The following is a 25,485-nucleotide window of genomic DNA, read 5'->3' on the forward strand; positions in this document are numbered from 1 at the left end:
AAATGAGATAGAGATTAATTAATTACTTTCTGTGAAAGGAATCAATTTGCAAATCATGGAATTACTCCATTTTTTTTAATTCTGTCTTGCTGGAGTTCAGGCTGAGAATATAAACATGTTTTTGGGGGGCCTGAGTGATCTTTCTAGGACAAATCCACCATCTAGGACAGTACAAAAATTGTATCACTTGTGACCAGTCAAGTAGGAGACCTATGGGAACAGCTAGCTTGATTGTATAGTGCAAGTCAGAACAGGGATGATAATCCACTACATTTAACACAGGCAAAAAAAGTAGGACTTGCCATGAGTAAAAATAATTGCTATTTTAATTTTACTGTTTCCCAGACACAGAGCCTGCTGTTGAAAAGAATCTCTAGAAAGTAAATTATTATTGTTAAATACATTATACATATAATATGAATCAATAAAAAATTCATAATTCCCTTGACACATCAGAAGTGCCAAGTAGTCTTAGTTCATATATTTATTTTATACCTTTTCTTCACCAATCTGGTTGCCATCTTTGAGATACACTCCAGAGATGGTCAAAATTGAGATGAGTTGATAAATTGGTTCAGTCTTAATGATTCCAGTAGCCCTTTGTAAATATGAATTCACAGAGACCATGACTGAATGCATACTCTGATCTAGCAATATCACTTCTAGTCCTGTATCTCAAAGAGATCACAAAAAAGAGGGAAAGGCCCATGTGTACAAAAATATTTATAGCAGCCCTTTTTGTACTGACAAATAATTGGAAATTGAGGGGATGGGGATTATCATCAATTGGGGAATGGCTGATCAAATTGTGGTTTTTGAATGTGATGGAGCACTATTGTTCTATAAGAAATCATGAGGGATGGAATTTCAGAATAACCTGGAAAGATCTGCATGAACTGATGCTGAGAGAAATGAGCAGAACCAGAAGAACATCATACCTAAAAACAGCAACATTGTGTGATGATCAACTATGATGGACTTGTTCATTTCAGTAATACTGAATCAGATAATTCTAAAAAAACTTATGACAAAAAATATCCATATCCAGAGAAGGAACTGTGGAGTTTAAATGCAGTCTAAAGCTTACTATCTTTAATTTTTAAAAAGTTATCTCATGTATTATGATTTTTTTTCCCTCTAAAGATTTTCCCCATTTTGATTTGTCTCTTCTTTCACAACATGATTAATAGAGATATATGTTCCCTATAGTTATATATGTATAACTGATAATAGACTGCTTTCTGTCAGGGGGAGTAGAAGGGAAGGGAGAGAGGAAGAAAAACTTTATAGAAAATGATTGTTGAAACTATCTTTGCATGTAGCTGGAAAAATAAATGAACAAAAAATTTTTTAGGGTTTTTATTTTGCAAGGCAAATGGGGTTAAGTGGCTTGCCCAAGGCCACACAGCTAGGTAATTATTAAGTGTCTGAACCCAGGTCCTCCTGACTCCAGGGCCGGTGCTTTATCCACTGCACCACCTAGCTGCCCTGTAAAAAGTTTTTTAAAAAGAGACTGACTGAAGTACTCCCAGATGCAATGAATGGAAAGATAATGATGGCATGAGATTGGAGAGGGGTTTATACTATGTTTTGCAATGCATAAAGTCTCTCATCCTCTTCCCCAGTCTTCGAATTTCACTCTAAAAGCAAAGGCAGTTAAAATACCATCTTCAGAACATTATGAAGATCTCCTATTTTCAGCCTTACTACTGTATTATTTCAATTGCAATATTGAAGAGAAATTCTGAAGACTATATTACTCAATCACACCCACCCACTCAAAACCTTGAGAAACTTCAGGGGAAGATAAAAGAAGTTATAGTTCCCTCTTGGTTTTCACACAGCAGCTACCAGGGACCATGTCAGAGAGTTGGGTCTTGCTTCCTTGGGGTAAGCGGCAAATTACTTCATTTCAAAAACACTTGCCTTAATTGTGATCTAGTCAATGCTTCCATGGGTTTTCTGAGAAACAAAATAATACATGACAAGGAATATTTCGCTAGCTATTGTAAATATCATGGTACTTATTGTACAGAAGGGAAAACTTGGATGTCTAGGGTTGCACAACTAGTGACAGTGTCAAGATATTATATTAGAATATTTAGGGTTCTCTGGACCCACATTTCTTCTTTACTGAGGCTTAAAGAAGGCAGGAAAGTGCCCAGCAATGCACACCTAATAAACATCAGTGCCAGAATAAAATATTAGAGTTTATTGTGCAATCTCCTCATTTTAAAGATAAGAAAAATTAAGACCCCAAACAGGGAGGGAATTTAATGAACAACAACAATAATAACAAAATGTGCTAGGGACTATGCTAAATTCTGGGGGCACAAATTCAAAATGAAAATATTCCTTGATATTAAGGGAATTATAGTCAATGTGAGGGAAGCAACATATATATATATATATATATATATATATATATATATATATACATAAATACAGCATATATATAAAATAAATACATGGCACTTTCATTGGGGAGCTTGGAAGAACTAACTTGAAGATTAGTTACTTATTTCATAGAAGTCACTGGGAGGAAATAATACCTAAAATGGATTTCAAAAGAATTTAGGACTGGAAAGAGTATTCAGTGAAGACCAAGAGCATTCCAAGCATGACTGAAAGCCTATGCAAAGAAATTAATTGTTTGTGAGGAAGAGCATGGAGGACAGTTTGACTGGACCCTGGAATGTGTAAATGGGAGTTGAGTATAATAAATCTTAGAAAGTATACTGGAACCATATTATGGATGACTTTTTAACAATAAATAGCCCATTAGGTATTTAAAACCAGAGGTATATGGAGCCACTTTGATAGCTATGTGAAGGATGGATTGGAGAAGGAAGAGGCTTGAAACTGGGAGATCAATGAGCAGGTTATTGCAATAGTGGTAGTAGTATGAGTAAAGAGAAAGGTATGGATATAAATGATATTGTAGAAGGTGGACAGCATGGTGGAACCAAAACAAACTGTAAGAGAGCTGATTGTTAAATTTTCAGTATGTCCATTCACATTTTGAAAATCAGCAGATGCTATAAATGAAAGCTTGAGGCTTGATCTATTTTTTCTGTCAGTTGTCTAGACTTTAAAAAATGATGGAGAAAATGCTAAAATGCAGGGTAAAAATTCATCTTACCAACAATTTCCCCTCTTGAGTTCTGTTTGTTAAACATTTACCAGTACATTGCTGAAGATGAGATAAAGACTTGTTGATTGATTAGATAGAAGGGATGTGAGGAGATTAGGATGATACTAACTGATTAACTGTTTCTTAGTGTCACAAATATTTCTGTTTCCTACTTCTTTTAATTCAAGATCTCCTGGGGGGAATTAATGTCTTTAGAAAAGACAGATTAAGCAGCATTAGGATTGCTTCTGAGATGTGTGTGTCTGCTTTCCTTCAGCTCCAATACTTGGATTGCCATATTCTTCCAGGTAGAGGTATTAGATATTTAAAGGGAAGATAAATAGTCTTTGGAAAGGGGGAAATGGATTCATTATTGTCCATCATTGTCATCAACAAATATGCATCAAGTTCCTATTTATATATCTTATACATTGAGGTAGAAATACTATGGTTTAAAAAATTTTATGCATTTAAAAATATTTTTCTGAGTTGGGGCTCCTAAACTTCACCAGACTGACTGCCAAAGGAAGGGTGGAGTACATGACATCAAGATGATTAAGAAATGCTGGTTTATGGAGCTAGATGGTGCAGTGGATAGAGCACTGGCCCTGAGGTCAGGAGTACCTGAGTTCAAATCCGACTTCAGACACTCAATAATTACCTAACTCTGTGGCCTTGGGAAAGCCACTCAACCCTATTGCCTTGCAAAAACCTAAAAAACACATTCTGGTTTAAATGAATACTCTACTTCCTTCTGGCTTCAACACTATTATTCTGTGATACCATCTCCTGACCTTGGGAATATACTACTGGAGTGTTATATTCTCTAGAAGCAACATATTTTAATGGGAAGTGTCCTGGAAGCCATCTCTTCTCTTCTCTAGTCCCAGTTTTCACTTGTGTGCAGTGAGACAACTAGGTTTAACCTCTCTCTCAATTTAAAGGGTCCATAGACTAATGACTTGAATGACATATGGCAAAGTACTGGACTTGGCATCAGAGAGATCTGAGTTTCAATCCTGCCTCAGCAACTTATTAGCTGCATGACCTCAGGAAAGACTCAACTTCTCTGTGCCTCATTTGTATCATCTGTAAAACAAGAGGGTTGGATTCAATGAACTCTAAGATTGCTTTTCAGTTCTTAATCTATAATCTTATAACAAAACAAATGAAAGAGGGGGGAGAAGTGAAATTAAAATGGGGGTGGGATGTTAGGAGTCCTGGTTTCAGGCTTTTTTTATCTTCTTCTGAGACATGCTTCATATGTTATCTAGAACAAGTCCCTTGACCTTCAGAAATCTCAATTTCCTCATCTGGAAACTGGGAATGATATTGCTTGTTCTTTTTCTCTCCAAGTTTTATAGAGATCAAAAGAGATGATGTGATGACAATAGGATCATAAGAATTAGAATTGGAAAATCCCTTAGTAATCATTTCTTCCACACAATAGCCTTTCTTTCTGCTCCTATTATGTAGATAAGAAAACTGATACCTGGGGAAGGGAAGGGATTTACTCATTGCCACACAGGTGGTATTAGGTAAAACTGGGATTTCAGTCCCAGAGCTATTATGAAGAAAACGCTTTAGCAAACTCTAATGCCTCAGAGAAATGAGAGCTGCTAATTATGAAATGCTGGTGCAAGATACTTTCAGAGTTCCATTAGGTCATCACTTAGCACCTTAATGTCAACACTGCCCTCTGTTGATTATCTTCTAGTGTCATCTGAAAATGTCTCATTTGTATATTACTGTCTGCATGTTTCTTCCCCATTGGTCTGTGAGTTCCTCCTCTTTTGCCTTTCCTTGTCCCATACTTAGAACTTAGATTAAGCATTAATAAATGCTTATGGACTTGAGACTGGGGGCCTCCCTACAGAATGCAAATCACAACCTGACACTCCTTCCATCCTGTGTGATTGTTGCAGGATCATGCGAAAGGGAATCAGGTGTTAGGAGGTATAAAGAATAGACTAGAACCAGGTTATGAAGGGCTATAAGTGACAAACATCACAGTAAGAATTCTGTACTAGAGGTAATAGGGAGCCACTGAATATTTTTGAGTAAGGGAGTAAGATGATCTGATCAATGCTTTGTAAGCATCTGTTGAGCAGCTGTGTGGGTGATAGATTGGGAAAGGGAGAGAATGGAAATAAAGAGACCACTTAGAGGGCTATTATATTCTAGCCCATTTGAGCATGTATGAGGAACTGAGAAGACAGTGGTTAAATGAAATAGAATCAACAAAGCTATTTGGGGAAGTGGGAAATAAAGGAGAATGAGTGGTTGATGAAGGCTTCTGAGTTTCAAACCTTAGTGACTAGAAGACTGGTGGCTTCCATAGAAATAGGGAAGTTAGGCAACAGGAGGATGAGAAGAGGGCAAAGGAAAAGCCAGTGAGTTACCTTTTAGTCAAGTTGAGTAATGGATATGCAGGTGGAGATGTCTAGTAGGTAACTGATGAAGATGTCCTAGAACTGAAGGGAAAGATGAGGTTTGCATGGGTAGAATTAGGAAGCATTTATAGAAGTGATAATTAAATAGGAGTTGCTGAGATCAAAAAGGTGGAAGTTGGAGAAAGAGGAGAGTAGAGGACTCAGAATAGAGCTGTAGTTGTATATTGACTTTGAAGGGCAAGCAATGGTCCTGGAAGGGAGATTCAGAAAAATTGGTCTGAGAGGTAGGAGGAGAACTAGGTGAGAACAAACTCAGAATGAAGAGAGAATCTGAATGGAAGGTGTGGTCAACAGTCAAATGCAATCAAAGTGTAGAAGGATGAGGAGAAAAGTCCATTTAATGATGATAATAAGGAAGAGTAGCAATCTCATTCCTCTTTTCCTATAATCTCAAGCCTTCTCTCCCCTTAACCATTATTTGGAGAGTGGGTCTCCTTATTTTGCCGGGGCTAAAGGTTAGGAGCAACATATAAGTCAGATCCTAATACTGATTGACACAGAAAATTTGACTTGCTCCATTTCTGACCTAGTCTGGCTCACTCCTCCTTAGGCAGCCTGCTAAATTTCCTCTCTCAGAGTTCACCATATTGGTCCTGAACTTTATTTGGACATCTCTCATCTTTAGCCCTACTGCAGTTCATAATTTCTGAACTTAAATGGTCTATCAGACTTATCCTCTTCAGTAGCAGAGATTATACACATATACCACCACACCTGTTGATACTCTCTTTAAATACATAACTTGTTAAACACTGTAGAACTCAACCATCATTAATGGTTCCCTATTACCTCTAGAATACAATATCTTCAGTCTGTGTGAGATGAAGTTGTTCACAGGATTCAAGAATTTGGAATCTGAGTCTGAGAGTAGGAAAGGTCTTTATTTCTTCCCATGAGAAGAGGGACCCAGCCCTCTGTTGCTAAAACAGGATCAGTCATGGAGTGTTCAAAAATAAAAACTTGCAGGTCGTTTTTAATAGTAATAATAATCCTAAATTCTGTCTTATTCCACCACTGGTTTGGATAAGCTCACAATCTTTTTACTAATATTACCCAACCAGTGCAAAACAAATTCAATCTTCATTATCCTAATTATTTAAAACTAATCTCTATCCTATGGGAAAGTATATTTTTTTCCTCTTTGTACTTTCTCAGTAACCCATAATGATAAGAGGCATTCATGAGGAGGCTTCACTTGCAGGTCATTCTATGAAGTTCTGTTACTTTGCTCATAGATTTTCTCTAGGCAGAGGTCAGGGACAAGGAGGAAAGATGAAACCCAAATGAGCTTGATCCCTTTGGTTAATAGCCAGTAGCCTGAATTAAAGGTCATTGCTGGAAAATTTGGGCCTAAACTGAGTTTTAGGGAGATTATTTCCTGATTTCAATGGTCATTGATGTCCCTGTTTCCTTATATGAGATAGAAATTGTTGACTCTTTGAGGTTAAAGATAATTCTTTACCCTTATTCTTCCTTCACCCCCAAGGAACCTAGTTGACCACTGATGCTGGGATTATAGGTAACTGCTATAAGGGCACTTTCTGTACTGAGACTTTTCTAATCCAGGTTACTTCTGAGAACCAATGCTTTTGTTTCAGGAATTTAGGAATCATAGGAATTGAAACCCCCGAAAAGGGAAAAAGTTGACAACTGTCACATAGGTAATAAATAGAAGAAGCAGGATTCAAATTCAGATCCTTCTATACTGCTTGCCTCCCTCTTAAGCAATAAGTCAAATATTAGAGATCATTTTTGATGAAAACCTTTGACGATCATCATCCAGAGGAGATCAGAAAGAGGTAAGAGAGACTGGTGATCAGTTGAAAGAATTGGGAGCATCTATCCTGGAGAATAGAAACGTCAGGGGAGATATGACATATCTCCAAGTACATAAAGGGATAGGCTGAGGAAAAGGGATTACACCTGTTATGCTAAGTCTCAAAGGGATGAATTTAGAAAGGCAGAGGACAGAATTTGTCAAGAAAAAAATTAAGCATCCATAGAAGGAAATTCCCATGATTAGGGGAAAGTGTTGTTCAAAGAAAAGGCCACTGGCTCTTTAGGTAGAAGGACAGGTGTGGAATTCTGCTATTGTCATTTGCTAGTTGTGTGACCATAGGTAAGTTTCTTAGCTGCTTTGAACCTCTGATTTCTCATCTGTAAAATTAAGGGACTAGTCTAGAATGGGATAAACAATGAAATCTGTAAATCACCTCTTATGTGCCAGCCATTGGGTTAAACATGTAATAAATATTTCATTTATTTATCTAATTTACATTTGATGACATGACAAGGTCCCTTCTACCTCTAAAACAATGAACCTTTAATCTTAATTAGAGACTTCAAAGGGTAACGAGTAGCTTCAAGAACTATTGGGTTCTTCCATATTAGAAAGTAAAGTTTAGATGAGTGTCTGGCTAATAGATGGAATTCTTGTTCATCTAGACATTAGATTAGATGTCCTCCAAGGTCTCTTTCATCTTTGAAATTCTATGTTACTATGAGTTTGTGATGCAATGGCATATCAAGGGCATTTGTGTGGCTTTGGACCTCATTCCACCTTCACTATTGCTGTCCAGCTCTCTCTCTCTCTCTCTCTCTTTTCCAGGGATCTTCATCCTGTTTGTAACTGCTACCATTCAGGACCAGGGAGGTAAGTCCACTGAGAATTGGCTCCATTTAGTTCCAGACCCCGGAGAAAGGGTCCATGACCAGGAAGAAAAGATTTTATTGGGGCAGCTAGGTAATGTAGTGAATAGAACACCAACCTTGAAGTCAAGAGGACCCAAGTTCAAATCCAGTCCCAGACACTTAATAATTACCTTGCTGTATGATCTTGGGCAAATACCTCTTAACCCCATTGCCTTAAATAAAAATTTAAAAATAAGAAAAGAGTTTGTTCCATAGGATGGTCATAGACTCTGTCTCCTTTATGAAATGATTCGTGACCACTGATTTCTTTAGCAAACTACAGTACAGTTCAAATCTCTTCCCATCTTAGATAAACGTTGCCCTTTTGTAAACTAAAAGAATTGAACTGTGTGATAACTAAATACCTTCTATTTCCTCTGTTCCAAGGATCCTTGTGGAACTAACATTATAGAAGCCTAAGTTATAGAAAGTGGACCTTCATGGCCTTTCCCAGGCCACTGCTCTAATTCATGGGTATTCCTTTAGCCCATAGCCTTTTTCTCTCCCTCATTTTGGTGTTAGTGGTCTGCCTAAGGACATGGATATATAATATAGAAGTTATCTGATTTAAAAAAATATTCCCTAAACCCAGGGGACCCCTCTGATCAGTCTCTCTTTCCCTGTAGATTTCTGTCATCAGTGTCCTAAGAATTCCCGGTGTTTCAATAGCACCTCCTGTATCTGCCAGGATGGATATATTTCTGAGTCTGGGAAAAGATACTTCACTGATCTTAGAGAAATATGTAAAGGTAAAGAGGATCCTGGAAATAAATGGATTTCTAATCATAGATTTTTGGGGTGGAGAGCTGAACCATAATGGGAATGGGAAGTTTAAAGGGGATCTTTTCATTGACATGACATGAGGAGAAGGTGATGGAGATGGGAAACTTAGCTCATCAAGGATCAGGAGAAAGGTTAACTTTGGGGTGCTTGAGACAGAATCCAGGTACCTTGGCTCCTTCATAAGTTAAAGAATCCAAAATTTCAGAGTTAGAAGGAAACTTGGGCTAGTCTGATCCATATAGGCTAATGAGTCCAATATGATTAACTGGTTGGGCATCCAACATTTGCTAAAGACCTCAGGTGAGGAGTAAGACTTTTTGACTTTTGGCTAGCTCTGTTAGGAAGCTTTTGCTAACATCAGTTATACATTTGCCTCTTCATGATTTTCATTCATCCATCCATCCTATTTCTTTCCTCTGAGGACACACAGAGTTGAGCATGATTAAAAAATGACTAAAGAACACCAACAAGTCATCCTTGCAATGTTTAGAGTTCTAGGATGGCCAAGTGTTTGTTTTTTAAACACCTGTTTAACCTCAAAAAAACTCAAAAACCCCCCAAGAAATGTACCCTAAACATATAGTAATTAGTAATTAAAGTTGAACCCACAAGATGGAAATAGTGACCATTTGCACATAGTACAAGTCTCTTCCTTCTGCTGGAATATTTTTCCTGTAATTATTCTTCATACTCTCCAAAATTCTTCAAATTTCCTATTGCCAAGTTCATGCTCTTATTCATATACTCAATTCCCTCCAAACTATTTTCACAATTTCCTTTTCCTTGTTAATGAACTCAAGACTGTCTTTAATCTCTTTGATCACAGTACTTTCAATCTGCAGAATAATGTGGCAATAAGTCAAGTGATTATAATGAGAACTTCTTCTGGGTTTGAAAGAAAGAGTTTAGGCCTGCAAGAAAAAAAGAGAATTAGTTAAATGTGGAAACTATAGGGAAGGATGTTCTCCTGTTCACTCGGTGATCCTGGAATGTCTGGGGTTGAATATGCTTCTTGTTTTTGGAGCAGAAAATAGCAAGGTTATATCATAATCATTTAGGTAAAATTTACTTTATTCCCAACAGTATTCCTATAAGACATCTAATGTTAGCATCCCTCTCTTAACTCTTCTCTCTCCCTCATTCCTCTGTACCCAAACTCAATCAGTCATGATGTCATGTTAATTCTTTTTCTGCAACATCATTGTATTCTGTCATTGCTTTTGGAATACAGTAAGAACTTCTCTATATGTTATTTAAAGCTGTCCACAATCTTATTTCCAAACTGTCTTCCCGGGCTGGTTTCACTGCCCAGGCAGTTCACAAACTGCCCCGAGGTTCCAGTCCAATTGACTATCTTGACACTTTGTGTATAGGATATGACTTCTATTTTCCACTTTGGGGCCTTTTTGTAGTCTTCTCCCTATTACTGGAATGCATTTCCTCCCCATCTCTGTCTCTTAACTCTGTAGCTTCACTCAAAGCTCATCTAAAAATGCTATCACAAGAGAGCTCTCCAACAAAATTGTTTAGTATTTTCTTTGTATATATTTTGTATCAGCTCATTTGTGTGTATGTGGTTTCCACCAAGAGATATAAACTGCTTGTGGGCAAGGAGTGAAGTTTTTTTTTTTTTTTTGTCTTTGTATTTTCAGGATCTGACACATAAGCAAAAGTTTCATAAATGCTGGTTGAATTAATTGAGTGAATGAATGGATAAATGAATGGATAGATTGATAGATGGATAGATGACTGAATGAATAAATGAAGGGAAGCATAAATGAATGGATGGATTGGATGGAACAAGGGAAATGAGTTGAATGGATGGATGGATGAATAAAGTGAGGAGAAGAAGAAGAATGGATGGAAGGATGGAAGAAGGGATAGATGAGTTGAATGAGTGAGTAGATGAATGGATAGATGGATGGATGGAGGGATAGAAGAATGTATTGATGGTAGAATAGAGGGATAAATGGTTAGAAGAAGAGAGAGATGAATTGAATGGATAGATGGATGAATGAAATGATAATACACCTGCTCTTATGTTGCAGATATTGATGAATGTGCTGTCCATGGAGTTTGTAAGAATAAATTCTGTGTCAATAGAGATGGAAGTTATGAGTGCAATAGTTGTTACAGCGCACACTCTATTATCCGTGTATTTCAGTGGCTTTTCAAATTCTGTCCAGGTAAGGACTTCTTTGTTCTCTTTATTAGTGCATCAGGAAAAGGTGCCCAGTGTCAGAATTCATAAGAGACTAGATGAGGCTTGGAGGGAAGGCTGGCTCAGAGAATAAGGTGGTCTGACTTCTTGTCAGACTTCTCTATGGGGTAGCTAGGTGGTCAAGTCAAAAAAAAGTGCCAGGCTTGGAGTCAGGAAGATCTATGTTCAAATCCAGCTCATACACTTACTATCTGGGTGACCCTGGGCATGTCACTTCATCTCTCTCAGTTTTACCTTTCCCATCTGTAAAAGGGGGATAATAACTGTTCCTGCTTCTCAAGCTTGCCATGAGGCTCAAATTAGAAGGTATTTGTAAAGTGCTTTGAAAATTTAAGGCGCTCTTTAAGTACCAGCTATTTCCTAGTTGTTGATAAGAAATGAAGCAAGTTTGATATAAGGGCAACAGGGAATTTTGTATTCTGAAAGAAGTGGGCAACTAAGATGGAGAAAGACCTCAACGTTATGCCATATGAGAATGCAGTGAAGGAACTGGGGATGTTTCGTGCAGGGAAGAGAAGACTTAAGGGCTATGTAATGAAAACTGTGCAGCTATGCAGTATGATATAATGGATATAATTCTGGCCTTGGAGACTTAGATTTGAATCCTATATTAGGCAATTACTAGTTGTGTGACATTGGTTAAGTCACAACCTCTCTGGGCCTCCCTTTATTTAGATGTAAAATAAATGGATTGGATTCAATGATCTGAAAGGTCCTCTTCAGCTCTAAATCTATAATCTTAAATATTTGAAGGATTAACTAAGAGGAGAGAAGCAGACGAGGCATAATATATTTGAAGTTGTAAAGAGGAAAATAGGCTAAAAGGAAAGACCTTGCAACCATTAATATTGTCCTTCCTGGAGGTGATGGTGGTGACTACTACTAAATGATCACTGCTTAGGACTGTTGTAAAGGAGATTCTTGTTTAAGTTATATATTGGACTTTGTGTCCTTTCCATGACTGAGATTCAGTAATTAATAATATTCTTTCTCTTTTCCATTTGCCAAAGATGCACCAGCTTCTGAAGGCAATAATCCGGTGAGTAGGGAAACTGTGGAGAAAGTCCCCAAATATATGTTAAGTACCCATCAAGATGGACACAATAGGGAATACTGGTGAAACATCATGGTTTGGGTTTTCAAAGAGTCACAGAGTTCCTACTGGGTATATGGGCACAATGAAGTATACAGGAAAAGCTTATCTCAGGCAGAGACGCAAAGAGATGAAGAGCAAGAGAGGCAAAGAAGAAAGGAGAGAAAAAGAGAGGGGAAAAGAGAGAGGAGAGGGGTCACAAAAGGAGAGGTGAGAAGAAAAGAGAGGAGAGAGAAAGAGAGAGAGAGAACATTTCCATAAATAGAGTTAACACCCCAATGTGGATTTTATATGAAATGGTAAATTTCCATTCTTGATTTAAAAAAAAACATAAATAAAAATTATATAAGGTACTTTCAAAAACTGTCCTTATCTATGCTTTTTATCTGAAATTCTTTTCTCTGAATTTTAAAATGGTTCTTTATTTTTGATATCGCTATTGTTAAACTTCCTCTATCCTCACCCCTGCCAATAACTAGGCAAACACAGTTGGGTGACCCAAATAAATTTACCTTCCTAGGTTTCTCTGAACTTTTGGAATTATTTTTCAAAGTTCCTGATCAGTTCTGATTATTTTATCAGAAATTCTTGAAAAATGTCTATTATTTTAAAGTTACAGCAGTGTAATTCTAATCTAATCTAATCTAATCTAATCTAATCTAATCTAATCCAATCCAATATAATTTAATCTAATCTAACAATGAGGGAAGTATCTCTGAAAATCTCTCAGGACCCAGTATTCACTGACTCTATGACCTGGAGGTAGTCAAGGGAAACTGAACTGTCAGACTTGTCAAAGCAGTAGCTTTAAATTAATATACCACCTAGATGCAGCTGGGTGATACAGTGGAAAGGATGCTGGACCTGGAGTGAAGATCTGAGTGATCCTAGGCAAGTCACTCAACTTCTCTCTTCCTTGGTTTCCTTATCTACAAAATGGATATAATAAAGTATTTTCCAAGATTTATATAAGTATCAAATAATATAATACATATATATATACACACAAAGTCCTATGTAATGCTTAAAGAAATATATAAATACAAATATACATGTTATTATTTTAAAAATAATTTTTAATCAACAAATATTTTTCTCTAACCACAACCATTTTACTGCAAAAAAAATCATAATACAAAACCTTTGTAATAAATATGTGCAGTAAAGTAAAATAAGACATCTTATCAATCATTTCCAAAACTGTATGTCTTTTGAATATATGACAATTAAGTCAACAAATTCTAAACTTTGATTGACTCCAATTCTGTATTATTTTCCTTCTTGGTCAGAGGACTTTTCTGATCTACCTGTTAGATTCCCTCCAGTCATTTCCATGTTCTTGATGGTTAAGGTTGCTGAACATCTGATCAGTTAATAAAAAGGGACTACTATAAATATTTTTTAAATCCCATAAAGGCCTTTTTTTATGGATAAAGGGAAGATTAGATTTTCTTGGTGACTTTGAAAACACTCTGGGCAAGCACCAAGAAGGTTGCACAGAATGGATAGGTATTATGATTTCTAAGGAGGATGGCACTACTAAGAGTCAGTATAGCATGGTGGAGAGAATATGGTCCATTGACCTTTGATCTCTGGGCAACACTTTAGCCCTATGAGTTGGGGATTTGTTTCAATGAGGTAAGCTTATACCTGAGGAAGCAAGAACAAAGTTGTTATAGGGTATCAGGCATTCTTAACTTGAAGTTGTTTTCCACCTTCATCCTCAATGACAGGAGGAATCACTGTGGTACAGGGGATTGTGTGATTTCCCTTCTCCAGGCCTCAGTTTCCTCATGTATAAAATAGAGAAATTAGACTAGATTATTTATAAAGCACCTTCAATGAACTTGTGAAGAGGAGTTCTGTGGGACGGTCATAAGCCTTATACTTCTAAAATTTCCTTCAGCCTTCCTTTAGATAGTTTTTGCCTATTACTTCACTATTCCCTGTCATGCCTTCTTGATGTGAGGAAGTTGCATAGAATAGTTTTATTTCATTCAGATGACAAAGAGAGAATAAGAAAGGGAGAGAGGGAGGGGCAGTGAGAGAGAAAAAGAGAGAGAGATAGACAGTGACAGAGAAAGATACATACAAAGAAGCAGAGACAGAATGAGAGCGAGGAGAGAGTGCATTAAGGTAACCATTATTTTAGATTTTCTGGGTGCCATGTAACATAGATAACCATCTGTTTTATTCTATTTTTCTCAACTGGTGCCACAGATTTATGAAAATATCTTAAATGGTTCACTATTAAGTGGAAACAAAAGTGCCATTGCCATCTCAGTCACCAACTTGCTACAACAGATGGAATTAATGGTATTAGAAAGAGCATCAGAACCTAAAAATGGCATACAAGCAACAGGCAACTATGTAGGTAAGAGAAAGTTGCTCAGATTCTTTCTCCAGTGTGTTATTTATTCAAAGCGTCCTTTGAGTTCATTGACCATAATTCTGTCTTTCTTTGCACCCCTAGGAGTTGTCATACATAGTAAATGCTTTTCATTCGATTGACCCTTGGCCAACAAAAGCAGAGTCTACTGTCTGACAGTACACAGAGTATTTTCAATTTGAATCTGCTGGTATGAACTTTTAGAACCTAGGCTCACTATGAAACCATGAGGACATATCAGAGACCATTAGGGGAGAAGCAAAACGTCTCCACCATCTAACCCTTTAATGGCCTCTACTTTATAAATTTCAATGGTTCTGGGAATCTGTGATTTCATCAAGTCAGTCAGCCAGTAAATTCCACAGTCAAATCTACGGATACAGTTTATACTTTCCATGTGACAAGTAGATAGATGGTTTTTATTACCTGCTATGGTAAAAAAGGGACAGCTAGATGGCACAGTGGATAGAGTGCCAGTCCTGAAGTCAGAAAGACTCCTCTTTCTGAGTTAAAAAAAAACTGGTCTCAAACTCAAAGTCATTTAGCAAAGTCATTGAGCAAGTCATTTAACCCTATATGCCCCAGTTTCTTTATCTATAAAATGATTTGGAGAAGGAAACAGCAAACCACTCCAGTATCTTTGCCATGAAAACCTCAAATGGGTTGGACATGACTGAAGATGATTGAACAACAAAAATGGCTTTAAAAATCATCTGATTTATGACCAAAGTTTTTGATATGAATATCTCTGTAGCCCTTCTCATATAATCCCAATTCTACTTTTGTAACATTTCTTGTATATACCCCCAACTCTCCTCTGATACCCAAGTTCAGGGTCTCATTGCCTCATACCCAGACTGAAAGTGAAGGTCGGGGCGGCTAGGTGGTGCAGTGGATAAAGCACTGGCCCTGGAGTCAGGAGTACCTGGGTTCAAATCCGGTCTCAGACACTTAATAATTACCTAGCTGTGAGGCCTTGGGCAAGCCACTTAACCCCATTTGCCTTGCAAAAACCTAAAAAAAAAAAGGAAGTGAAGGTCATAACATGTCATCTTCCTTTTCAATCAATTCCATTCACTCCTTATCACCCCCAGGATCAAATATAAAATCCTTTGTTTGATGTTCAATAATCTTAATAACCTGTTTCTCCTTCCTCCCTCTCCACCTGATCTTTCCTATTTTCTTATACCTTATTCCTGATGTTCAGTGACACTGGCCTTCTGATTGTTCTTCAAACTCTCAGCTCTTGGCATTTTCTCTGGCTGTCCCTCAGGTCTGGAAGGCTCTCCCTCATCTCTGTCTCTTAGTTTCCCTAACTTCTTTCAAGTACTAATATAAAATTTTATCTTCTACAAGAAACATTTTCTATCCCGCCTTACAGCTAGTGCCTTCCTTCTGTGATTCTTTTCAATTAGTTTTATATGCATCTTATTTCCCCATAACTATTGTATATTATCTCTCTCATTATAGTCTGAATCCTTGAAAAATTTAGTATAGTCATTTGCCATTTTTAGCATCCTTAAGGCTTAACATACTGTCTGGAACTTAAAAAGGATTTCATAAATGCTTTTTGACTAATTGGCTCCAGGATTTGGTATTATATTAGACAATTGCTAGAGTTTAGGCAATCAATACCTAGACCATGTAGTTCCAAGACTATTCCTGCAGTCACCTGGGACACTAGAAAATTCATTTCTAAGAAGGATTTGCAAATATTGGCTACTAATCTTGGGATAGCAGTCAACAACATATAGATGAATTGTCACAAATTCTGTCTCCAATGCAAATAAAAGAACTGAAAGCACTGATCCCTGATACCATGATCACTTTGTATGTGAAAATGAGAACATGGCCTGGGTACCATAATGTACCACCAGACCTTATACAGATCAAAACCAACAACCTGACCTTAGCCCAGTGTGCTCAAAAACCAAAATAAATCCAAAAGAAATTGAAGCCAGGGGTCATAGTCCATACTGGCTATCATTAGTGTCACAAATGGTCTTGGTGCCTCTCCTAATTAGAACTCAGGAGTTTTCTAAAACCATTGGCTTCATGAAGAGGAATTGAGTCTGTTCTGGTCTTCATTTCTTTCTTTTTTTTCCTGTGGAGCAATGTGGGGATTAAGTGACTTGGTCAAGGTCACACAGCTAGAAAATATTAAATGTCTCAGGTTGGATGTAAACACAGGTCCTCCTGACGCTAAAGACTGGTACTCTATCTACTATGTCACCTAATTGCCCCTCCCACAAGGTCTCTAAGTAAAAACCAGAGATATCCTTTGTCAGAGTGTGTTCTGGAAAGGACTCATAATTTTGGTAGGGATTGGATGGTATGAATTCAATTTTATTATTGCTATAGAGACTCACTTTCTTTCTTGGGGGGGGGTTGTCATCAGTTACTGAAATACAAATTGTTCCAAACAACAACTGCTCTGAGAGGAATAGGCTTTTCACATTGGAAGCTGGAGGAGATGCGATGAAAATCAATTGCACTGATGTCATTAAAGGAAACACCAAAGGTAGGTGGGGACAGCTTACTCAGAATTAGGGTTTCATGAGGGCATCCCTCACTCCAGTCAAATGTTTGTGGGACTGACCTTGTCCCCACATGGGGTCCCAGAGACATGTCCCTAAAATCTACCTTGACCATTAACCCATTTGTTTTATTCCTTGCTATCTGTAGAAGTTGTAGGGGTGGGGAATAAAGGAAGAGGGGGGATTTTCCTCTGAGTTATTCCTGGTCATCCTGTTTTTAATTCTGCCTTTCTAATCCAGGCCCTGTTACTACCAGAAGTTTTCTATAGATTTTGAACATTGGCTTTCATGAAATAGTTCATAAAGAGAAGAAAAACCTCATTGTACATGACATAGCTTAGTGCTATCTATCCTCCAGGCTTTTCTCAAATACTACAACTCCCTCCTAAGCAAGAAAAGGGAGAATAATCACTTGACCAAAGCTTTTTACTTTAAAACTTATATTCTAGATATAGAACCAAAAGTAATTAGAACAAAAGTGCAGTTGGGAAAAAGGGAGATTTTCTGTCTGCCATTTTCTTGTTTTTTTGTCACAAAACCCTACTCTCATTTTTCTCTTTGTTTCTATATGTGTGTTTGTATATATGCATGAATGAATGTATGTATGAATATGAATATGTCTGTGCTAGTATATGTCTTTGTTATTGTATGTCTGTATCTCTGAGTGTGAATGTTAGTGTGTCTGAATGCATGAAAGTGAGCGTGTATAAGTGCATATGTCTGTACATGAGTGTGAATGTATGTCTGTGTATATATAGGTAAAGGTGAGAGTTAATGTGTCTATGCATATGAATGTGTATATATAAGCATAAGTGCATCTGTGTATGTCTGTGTTAGTGTGTGACTGTGTGTGGAATGTGAGTCTGCATTTGTGTGTGAATATTAAGCTCTGTGTGTATGAATGTTTGTATGAGTGTATGTGTTTGTGTATGTCAGTGAGTGTTAGGGACTATGTATGAATGTGAGTGTGCATGAGTGTGCATATGAATGTGAGTATGTGCAAGAGTAATTTTCATTTTATGAGACTTTTCTGCATGTATCTTCAGTTTTGTTGACTTAAGAAAAGAGAATCTAGGAAGATTGGGAAATAAAAAATGATACCTCATGACTGATAATGGTTTCACTGTACCACAATGAATCAAATCTCAATCAAGTTTCCAGTATGTTGAGTTGGGCATTCACCATTCTGGGTCAACAATCATACATTAAGTACTTCCTGCTTGGAGACTTCTATGACTTGGGGGGGAGGCAGGGGAGATGCTTCCTTGCCCTCAGGGAGGTTCCAGTAGGTAGGAAGGGGGGAAAGTCATATCCATCCAGTCTGTGAGAGAAAAAAAGACCTCTTTGCAGATAAGTGTGAATTCCTACTCCTTTAAGAGGTTATTAAAATTCCTGACTCTTTACCTTTGCACTAGTTGATCCCACTCCTGGAATGCTCTTGCTCCTCATTTTCACCTCCTAGGTGCCACAGTGTGAATTTTCAAGTCACATTCTGCTAGCAGCTTTTCTTGGACCTGGCTCTGCTCAGATCCTACCCCTCCTCCTTTCAGCCAGGGTCTTCCCTCTGAAATGATCTGTCATCTACGCTGCATATGTCTTTATCTACAAAATTATTGGTTGTTGCTTCTCCCCTCCCACTTTAAAAGGTGAGTTCCCTGAGGCCAGGGACTTATTTTTACCAGTAAGCATTTAACCAATAACTACTTGTTGATTCATTCATTCTCTCTCTCTCTCTCTCTCTCTCTCTCTCTCTCTCTCTCTCTCTCTCTGTCACACACACACACACACACACACACACACACACACACATGTAATACACAGCAAAGGAATGAGCCTGCCTGCTTTGTGAGACCTAAGAGGGAAGAGAATATGGGTATAGAATAGATTGGAGAAAACTTTTTGGAGATCTATTTTAGTTGGGCTACAGAGGTCAGGAAGGAATTCAATAGAAAATTTGGAATGCTGTGTGTGTGTGTGTGTGTGTGTGTGTGAAGTTAGTGAGAAGAGAATGAGATGGAGAAGGAAAGGAGAAAGGAGAAAGAAAAAGAATGATGGGGAAGGAAGGAGAGAGGAGAAACAGAAATCAAGAAAATCAGACCAGCTCATAGGTAGGCAGACAGTCTATATAACAAGTTCAAGGGGCAGGGGAAGAAAATGAGCATCAGAACTTGTCAGTATATGTTTCTTTTCCTTCCTTTTCATCTTTTGTTTTAGCCTCAAATTGAAAATGTACAAGCTTTTGTCAGACAGGTCACTATAACAAGTCACTTTCTGACCTGTGTGGTGATGCAAACTCACTTTAAAAGAAAAACCAAAGAAACAAACAGTACCATTTTGACTGGCAGCATGCCCTACAACACATGATCTCCTTTAGGGTCTCTGGGCTTTATTCTCTTTCCCCTTGGCTCCAGCTTGATCCTCATTTTCATGGATTTTTAAGAACTGCCTCTGGGAAAATGGACTGAAGAAGGTCCTAAAACACAGTGGAGAAAGACAAATAGTTCAGAGAATAGTTTAGGTGAGACTCATTCCCCAGTCCTGTGGGAGCAATTCCTTGAATCCCTTCTCTGTGGCCACCACCAGCATCTGTATTTGGATCCCCAGCCAAGGAGACCAATGAGGACTGAAGTCCTGGCTTTGATTCCATCTTCTCAGGGCAAAGTGCTGTGGCTTTTCTCTCTTATACTTCCCTGGGAAACATCATCAATGCATCTTTCTTTGAGGAGGAGGATTGGAAAAAAGGGAAAAATATTTCCTTAAACTCCAGGGTAGTGAGTGGAACCATCGGACACAGACAGGACAGTACCCTAGCCAGCTCTGCTAATCTGACCTTTCAGCATCTTCAGGTGAGTGAAAGCTGTGATTCTCAAGGCCTATGAGTGTGACTATAGAGCTGGGTGAACCTTATAGATTATCTTGTTTAACCTCCTCATTTTATATAAGGGAAACTGAGTCTCAGAGGGAAGAATTACACTAGCTGAGGAGACAGGCAGTAGATGATTGGAGCTCAGATCTCTGTATAGGGTTTGAAATTCTTTACAAAAAATGGTACTAGATGCTTAATGATTAATTGACCCACACTCCATATGGTAATATTCTTTTCCCTCTGCTCCCCTGTTCACAATCCCTAAAGGTAGACTCAGAAGTTTGTTCCTGGGCTCTATTAATATGCTTTTCTAGTATGCTCTAGTAGTATGCAGGTAGACCTACAGAGTGACAAGTAGATGGCGCTTGACTTCTCACAAGTCTTTCCCTCTTCCCCTTCCACTTCCATTCTAGTTATTTTGTTTGTCCTTTGTTTTCTTTATTTCTTTTTCAGTTGAGAGGAAATCAGGGTTAAGTGATTTGCCTAGTTCACACAATTAGTAAGTGGACTCATGTTTGAACTCAGGTCCTCCTGTTTCAAGGGTCAGTGTTCTTTCCTCTGCATCATCTGGTTACTTCCTTCTCCTTTGTTTCAAAGAAGACCATTGACTTCATGGGTGATATCTTGATTTGTGCTTCAGTTGGATTTTAGTGAGGTAGAGTTGGTATGAAGTCATCAGCCTCATTCTCTCTTCCAAAAAATCACTGGCAAGACAAAAGTCAGGACAATTTTTAATGGTTTGGTCTTGCTCTTAAATTTAAATTGAGCCTTTCCATTCTGGTTTCTTTCCTGACTCTCAAGATTTTATTCTTTATTTAACTTGGATATCCTTCAAGGATCCCTTTATATACCATGGTGATGAGGGAGAAGTAATGCTTTATAAATGGTACTCAAGAAATTCACCATGAGTACAGATACCGATACTCTTCTTTTTCCCAGGAAACAAGTAACCAAAACCAGCAGTTCCTCTGTGTCTACTGGAAAAGCACCAAAGAAGGGGCTAGCTGGTCCAAAGAAGGCTGTACTCTGCTGGAAACCAATGGCACTCATACCAGATGCAGTTGCAGCCATCTGTCCACCTTTGCTGTCTTAATGGCTCTCACATTCCAGGTATCCTGGTTCACATACCCTGTTTCAGATGGGAGCACTGCTAGGAAGCCTCATCTCAACCTCTTCCTTTGCCAGTTATTTCATCCCATCCTGCCTTGTATCAGAAAGTTTCTTGTATTTCTAATTATTTCAGTGTCTAATTTCTAGTTATTTCTATTTATTCCAAAACCTTCAAGAAGAGTTGCTATGAGGATCAAGTAATTATTGTAAAATACTTCACACACTGCCTAATACATAGTAGGCACAATATTATTGTTATAATTATTATCATTATCATTACTTAACTCATCTCTGCCTCCTCATCTGTAAAATGTAAAATGGAGATAATAGCATCTATCTCCCAGGGTTGTAATGAGAATCAAATAAAAAGGGCTTAACCTAATATACATTAGATATGTAAAAATATTTATTGCTTTCCCCTTATAGATTTGGACATGGAGACTCTGGAGGTTAAGGGACTTACTTAAGGTCAGAGTCCTCCTAATGAAGCAAGGGTTTGAAATCCAGACCTTCTGATTCTGAGAACAATGCTCTTTCTGCTACCTGAGGCTCTATCACTCTTATAGATAGAACACTAACTGGAATTTTTCCTTTGTTGGGCCATAGGTAGAGGACAAAGTGCTGACAGTGATCACTTATTTGGGACTGAGCCTCTCCCTGCTGTGCCTATTTCTGGCTGCCCTCACCTTCCTCCTGTGCCACACTATTCAGAACATCAGCACCTCCCTCCACTTACAGCTCTCACTGTGCCTGTTTCTGGCTGACCTTCTCTTCCTCGTTGGCATAGATCAAACAGCTGATAAGGTAGAAGTTACACAAAACTTTACAGAGGAAATCAATTGCACAGAAATGAGGTTCATGGGATTTTTCTGTTTAAAAAAATCATTCATTATAATTAATAAAACACAGGATGGAAGCTAATGGGGGCATTATAGAATTCCCTTTTCTGTTTTTTTAAGAAATGAAATCTATTTCTCATGCTCTTGGATGGTTTAGGGCAGCAATGGGGCAATCTCACAAATCCTCTTTTTAGTCTAGAATTTTATTACTCTTGTAGAATTTCTTTACTTTTAGTTCGAAAGACTGACAGGACTGAATGTTATTCTTCCATTGCCTTGCCCTGGGGCAAACCTTGTGAACTGTGGATATTGTCCTCCATGCACCCATCAATCATCTCCATCTTTTCTATCTCCCCTTCTCCCTAGGTCCTGTGTTCTATCATTGCTGGAGGGTTGCATTACCTCTATCTGGCTGCCTTCACCTGGATGTTCCTGGAAGGACTCCACCTTTTCCTTACTGTCAGGAACCTCAGAGTTGCCAATTACACCTGTGCAGGCTGGTTTAAGAAGAGATTCACATACCCTTTTGGTTATGGAATCCCAGCTGTGATTGTGGCTGTATCGGCAGGGATTTACCCCCATGGCTATGGGACAGATAAGTAGTAAGTTGGTCATAACATTTTCCCAATGGAATAATTCACAAGGTCAATCTATGTTCTAAAATTTAGTCCTTTTTCATGGCTCCTAATTTATTTCCATAATTCAAGACACTTGAGCCAGGATTTTAATTATTGAAAGAGTCCCTATCCTTTTAAAATTTATGCTTCCTACTATCAAAATCTATGCTAGATCACGTTGCCATTCTAGGGAAATCCATGAATACCACAGGTTTTTTTTTCCCTAGGTGTAGTTCATAAAATTCTTTCCAGTATCAGTCTTTCTTAGCCTTAAACATTGTGGCAACATCATATCTGTCTATGGCCTCCAATATTCATACTAGAATTTGTAATTCAGAGAATGCAAGCTGAAAGCTGAGAAATAAATTGAAATTAAAATTTTACTTAACACCTACCACATGCAACAGTCACTGGGGATGTAAAAATGAAAATGAAGTTTGAAATGAGAATTAAGTTCTTGCTCTCAAGAAGTTTAATGAAGTTTAATGGAGTCAGGGAGGAGAAATAAGAGATAATTCAGAAGAAATCATTTTAGGCAGAATATGATAAATATGTGACAGGTTAGGTAAGCTAATTGGAGGTACTACCAGAACTATTCTCACTCATACCCTGGCTTGTTCTCTTGCTTTCTACATTCTAGAGGGCAGTAGAATAATATACAATTAATTAATTAGCTAAAAAAGGGATAGAATGTATATTGTGGCACTGACTTAGAAACCATCCACTCAGTGACTACATTTGTGCACAGTTGTTCCCAGTTTTATCACAGCCTTCAAGATGGTGCTCTGATTACATATCAGTCATCTGCTCTCTCTTGCTGGCTGAACTCTCCACCTCCAGGCAGCTACAGCACATTCCTGATTTTATTTAGATCTAGAGATATGACCTAGAATATATTTAATTATCCCCATCCCAAAAAATCTTTCTTTTATTCTGTCTGATACTCCATTTGCCCCACTTGGAAACTCCCTTTCTCATTCATGACCAAACTCTCTTGACAGAGTTGATAATTCATATGTGTGTGTGTGTGTGTGTGTGTGTGTGTGTGTGTATGTATGTGTTTAATGGTCATGTAATTAATTGAAAAACAGTACTGAGGTTAGCTTAACAAGTCAATGTTTGTTAAGTGAAGGGTATAAAACACTTTTGAACAACAAGCATAAAGGTTTACTCTAGCAGTATCTACTTCTTGTATTCCTCACCTCCTCTGAGTTTTGAGATTTAATGAAAATTGTCAGACAACCATTCTGAGATAAGCAGAGGGAAACAGTTGGCATCATGTGATCTTATTGTAGCTATGGTTCATGGTGTGGTCAGTCTCATTAGAGTTGAAGCCAATATAATCTTTCTTGTATTTCTCCAATTACCCCTTATTCTCAGTCTGCAGTTCTCCAAGTCTGTCATTCATGTTTTCCCCCTCAGATTTCTCCAGAAACAATCCGAGTTTCTGCTATGCTGTGTTTTGTATGTTTGTAGCTACAGTGCCTGTGAAGCGCCTGTTCAACTTCTATCACTTAGAAGGAAAACCCCAAATAGAAGATGGATAGGAATTTCTTTGTAAACCTGAAATCAATACATGCTACATGAAAGTGTCTTCAAGGGCAAAGGGAAAAACCATCAACTTGAAGATTTGGGGGAATAGATAGTTGTTTGCCTTTCTTAGTTACCCTTTGCCTCATGGAATTTTTATTCAAGTAATTTCCAGGAGGCTTTGGAAATAATTATTCCACACACAAAGGTGAGAAACAGATTAAATGTTATGAGAAATTGAAAAAGAGATGTGAGAAAGCTACATGGAGAGCTAACTCCCAAGCTGTATCATGAAGAGAGAGATTTTAACTGAAAAGGTTGAAGTGAAGATCCCATTCTGTGTTCAAAGGCAAAGAAACTAAACTGAAGAGTAAATAGTCAAATTTGGCATGCAGTACTTGAGAAGGTTGAAGCTAGATATTAGAGAACTGTGGATATCAGAATTAGGAATTTAGACAAAGAGGAACAATTTGGGGTTTTTACATATAGAGGTGAATAAGAATAAGAATAAGAACAGTACATTAGGATGTTTACAGGGGCACCCTTTTGAAGGATAGATTGAAGAGGGGAAAGACTCTAGGAAGAGAGACTGATTAAGAAGCTATTGAAATGGTCTAGGTGAGTAGATCGAAAATCTGAACCGGAATGTGGTATTAGGAGAAGGCAAACTGACTTAGGGACAAATATAAAAGCAATTGCAGAGATGGTATCAGTGCTACTGTAACAGTAAAAGTTTAATCTGTAACTCAGTCACCTGAGAGAGGGAGGGTTTCCTTTACTTTTTTGTCTACATTGTATTCCTAAGTAATTTTTTTCTTCCTCTTCCTAGCTGTTGGCTCACATTACAAAACGGGTTTATCTGGAGTTTTATTGGACCAATAATTGCCATTATTTTGGTGGGTATCCAGAATTCCTTGTCTTAGTCAAGTGTCCTTAGGCTAGTCAACTGTCCAAAAATTATACTTGATAGCACAAGAGTCAGTGGGATACAGCAGAAAGTATCTTGGGTCAGGAGTCAGCAGACCAGAGTTATGATCTTGGCACCATTATTCAAATCCTGCCTCTGACACTTACATGTATGACTATAGTCAAGACACTTAATCATGCTGGGCCTCAGTTTCCTCATTTGTGAAATAAAGGAGTTAGGTGACCTCTGAGCTTTCCAGCTTTAAATCTATCATTCTATGATGCTTGGAACCTCCTCCTGGGTGACTCTAGCAGAA

At 37.9% G+C, this 25,485-nt stretch overlaps 1 protein-coding gene across 7 annotated transcripts in view; it reads left to right on the forward strand.

Annotated features, from left to right (window-relative positions):
• The first annotated feature begins 1,846 nt into the window (after positions 1 to 1,846).
• Positions 1,847 to 25,485, forward strand: part of LOC141500474 (adhesion G protein-coupled receptor E3-like) — a 39,872-nt gene continuing 16,233 nt past the window's right edge. For 3 of the 7 annotated variants that reach the window (XR_012471932.1, XM_074203656.1, XM_074203657.1), the window contains exons 1-12: positions 1,851 to 1,890; positions 2,530 to 8,239; positions 8,904 to 9,026; positions 11,109 to 11,246; positions 12,292 to 12,320; positions 14,595 to 14,748; positions 17,162 to 17,284; positions 19,956 to 20,146; positions 21,106 to 21,276; positions 21,883 to 22,080; positions 22,482 to 22,717; positions 25,092 to 25,158. Coding sequence is in view for 6 of the 7 variants with exons in the window: in XM_074203656.1 (XP_074059757.1) it covers positions 8,044 to 8,239; positions 8,904 to 9,026; positions 11,109 to 11,246; positions 12,292 to 12,320; positions 14,595 to 14,748; positions 17,162 to 17,284; positions 19,956 to 20,146; positions 21,106 to 21,276; positions 21,883 to 22,080; positions 22,482 to 22,717; positions 25,092 to 25,158 (1,626 nt within the window). In the remaining variant the exon portion in view is untranslated. Of the gene's footprint in view, positions 1,891 to 2,529; positions 8,240 to 8,903; positions 9,027 to 11,108; positions 11,247 to 12,291; positions 12,321 to 14,594; positions 14,749 to 17,161; positions 17,285 to 19,955; positions 20,147 to 21,105; positions 21,277 to 21,882; positions 22,081 to 22,481; positions 22,718 to 25,091; positions 25,159 to 25,485 lie in introns of those variants that run through there. The other 4 variants (XM_074203658.1, XM_074203659.1, XM_074203660.1 and 1 more) reach the window with 4 other exon arrangements.

The sequence above is a fragment of the Macrotis lagotis genome, chromosome X (assembly GCF_037893015.1).
Source record: "Macrotis lagotis isolate mMagLag1 chromosome X, bilby.v1.9.chrom.fasta, whole genome shotgun sequence".
In the NCBI taxonomy this organism is placed as follows: Eukaryota; Metazoa; Chordata; class Mammalia; order Peramelemorphia; family Peramelidae; genus Macrotis; species Macrotis lagotis.